The sequence below is a fragment of the Anneissia japonica genome, unplaced genomic scaffold, assembly GCF_011630105.1.
Source record: "Anneissia japonica isolate Jap-2015-1 unplaced genomic scaffold, ASM1163010v1 scaffold22249_len3235_cov181, whole genome shotgun sequence".
Classification (NCBI taxonomy): Eukaryota; Metazoa; Echinodermata; class Crinoidea; order Comatulida; family Comatulidae; genus Anneissia; species Anneissia japonica.
The window spans coordinates 1-2,337 of NW_022727406.1; the positions used below are offsets into that span (position 1 = coordinate 1).

The following is a 2,337-nucleotide window of genomic DNA, read 5'->3' on the forward strand; positions in this document are numbered from 1 at the left end:
CAGTTTTCTCTCAAATAAAATGTTGATAATCTGGCCAGGGTTTAATAATGCTGTTATGCATTGAGAATAAAAATACCAAAAACATTAACTGACTAAACAAAATGAATTCTAGAGAATTTACAGAACGTTATGCAACTTTTCCTGGATGTTATTTTCTACAATATCACTTAAGATGTCTGTCCACACTATCAACGGTCATGATGTGATGTCATCATGACCATATTTAGGCATGTCACATGTTATTGTCAAATACAATTTGATAGTCTGGATAGGGCTTTAAAGATGGACTTTCCTTACTGTTATGCCACACATATAGATATTTAAAAAAATATATAAAATTCTGGCTAGCTCATTAAAACTCTATATATCACTGCTATATATAGGATTCATACTCCAGCCATCATATTTTAATGAATTGAAATGTTGGTTTTACTTAAGCTGTGGGTGAAATGCTTGCCAGAAATACCGGTGAAGCGTTTGGTTCAGTCTATTATTCAAAAAGGGGTGTTTTCTCTCAAAAACAACCATCTTTCCAACTCTCATCTTTGGTCTTATAGTAACTCCTGGAAGCCGGAATAGACCTGAAACAGAAAACAGTGGTACTTACAAACTTGAATTTCTTTCCTTAAGATTAATTCAGATCCGATCATTCATTCTATCAATCAATAATAATAACGAATAATAATGAATATGACTAAAACAACAATAACAATATTAATTAAAATACTTAAAATATTGAGGAATAATAGTTAATATCAAACATAATAAAAGAAGCAATAGAATTAGATTTTCACTTAAAAATGGTGGTTAGTTAAACCGAGTGGATTGTGCCCGGTAAAACTGACCAGGTTAATTTTAGTGGATTTCACAGATTATCACCGTCAATAGTTGATTTTCATGGCTCGGTTAGTATTACCATTTCACATTGTAAAACTAACCAACTCACAAAATCAAAGTGTGGATAGTGGCAAGCCTTAAATTTGAGCCTTGAGCTAAATCCAGCAGAAGTATCCAGCAACTGCGCCAAGATCCTTACCTCTTATTCGGTGTAGCTATTTTGCTCCTTGGTATAGTTGAGCTACCGGTAAGTCTAGGCTTTGGTATTCCACTACCACGAGAACTACTCATCTCATTGCCGATTGCCCGGATGGGTATCCCCTTACCCTGAGGTGATAGAGACCGTCCTTTTGATGGCGATGGTGGCTTAAGACCGCCTTTAGGTGGTGTCATTGACCTATTAACTGGTATCGTGCCAGGCTGTTTTGATCGTGCTTCTTGGCCGTTATGTGCCCGTGGTGATCCTCCAGGAGAGGAATTGAATGCTCTGTTCAGGTTCGGCATACTCCCTCCATGGCCTTCCTTTCGTACTATAAACAAAAAATAATAAGTCTGATATAAAACCGAATAGAGCTAAATATACAAAAGAGAAAAACAGCCTCTTATAAGAAGTGATGTAATGAAAATAGTAGCTAAAATTAACTTTAAAAAAGGTACATAAATTCATGTATATTTTGGGAATACATAAAAAAATGCTATAAAAACACAATTTAACAAAAGTACACCTACGTATGAAAGAGAAAAATTACAATACGATATACACTGTTTATAATTATAAGGTTAAAGATGCATTGGCTTAAGGAGCATGGTGAGGATTTAAAGCAGCCTTCAAGTGGCCCTCCCTGCAAGTAACCCTAACACCTGTGTGAAAGTAATGCTTTATACCTGCAATTGTAAATTGATGATTTGCAATGCATATGCGAGGAGGAGGTAATAAATATACTTTAAATCAAAATTCAATGTTTTAATTTCTTATAACTAGCTGTCAATTAAGGATTAGGCAGGATATATTGAGCTGATAGGATGCCTATTTGATACACAGAATTGTTTTTATGCTATATTGTAGCTGCTCCAGAACCCTGACCTTACGGATGGGCAAATTCAAGTAATAGCCACAAAAACCTAAACATTTTTGTAAAAATTACAACTTAAAATATATTCATTTAATTCTATTCATATTACAACCTTGTAATTCCCTTTCCATAGCTCCTGAAATACACTGGTTGATCAAAGTATAAAATTAAGAAATATTTTTAGTGTTTCCTGTTTTGACCATCTGGGATGTTTTTATGTATCCATTCTGTAAGTTGGGGTTACCCACTTTTGGATGTGAATTGAAATTAAAAAAAAAGTACATGGTATATCCTAAAAATATAGGTAATGAAGAATGACAGAAGCAATGGGGTGTAGAAATAAATCACACCTTCAAATTTGAGACCACCTTTGGGGTGGTCTTTGTGTTGGACCTCCGCTTAGTGGATTAGCTTTTGAAGATATCTA

The 2,337-nt window shown here is 34.5% G+C and overlaps 1 protein-coding gene across 1 annotated transcript; it reads right to left on the reverse strand.

Annotated features, from left to right (window-relative positions):
* Positions 1-6: 6 nt before the first annotated feature.
* On the reverse strand, positions 7-1,924 carry LOC117113705 (SLAIN motif-containing protein 2-like). The gene is made up of 2 exons (XM_033257126.1): positions 1,037-1,924; positions 7-581 (listed from the first exon to the last, which is right to left on the reverse strand). Exons 1-2 carry the CDS (start codon positions 1,339-1,341, stop codon positions 515-517), a joined length of 372 nt encoding a protein of 123 aa, XP_033113017.1. The 5' UTR covers positions 1,342-1,924; the 3' UTR covers positions 7-514.
* Positions 1,925-2,337: the final 413 nt, after the last annotated feature.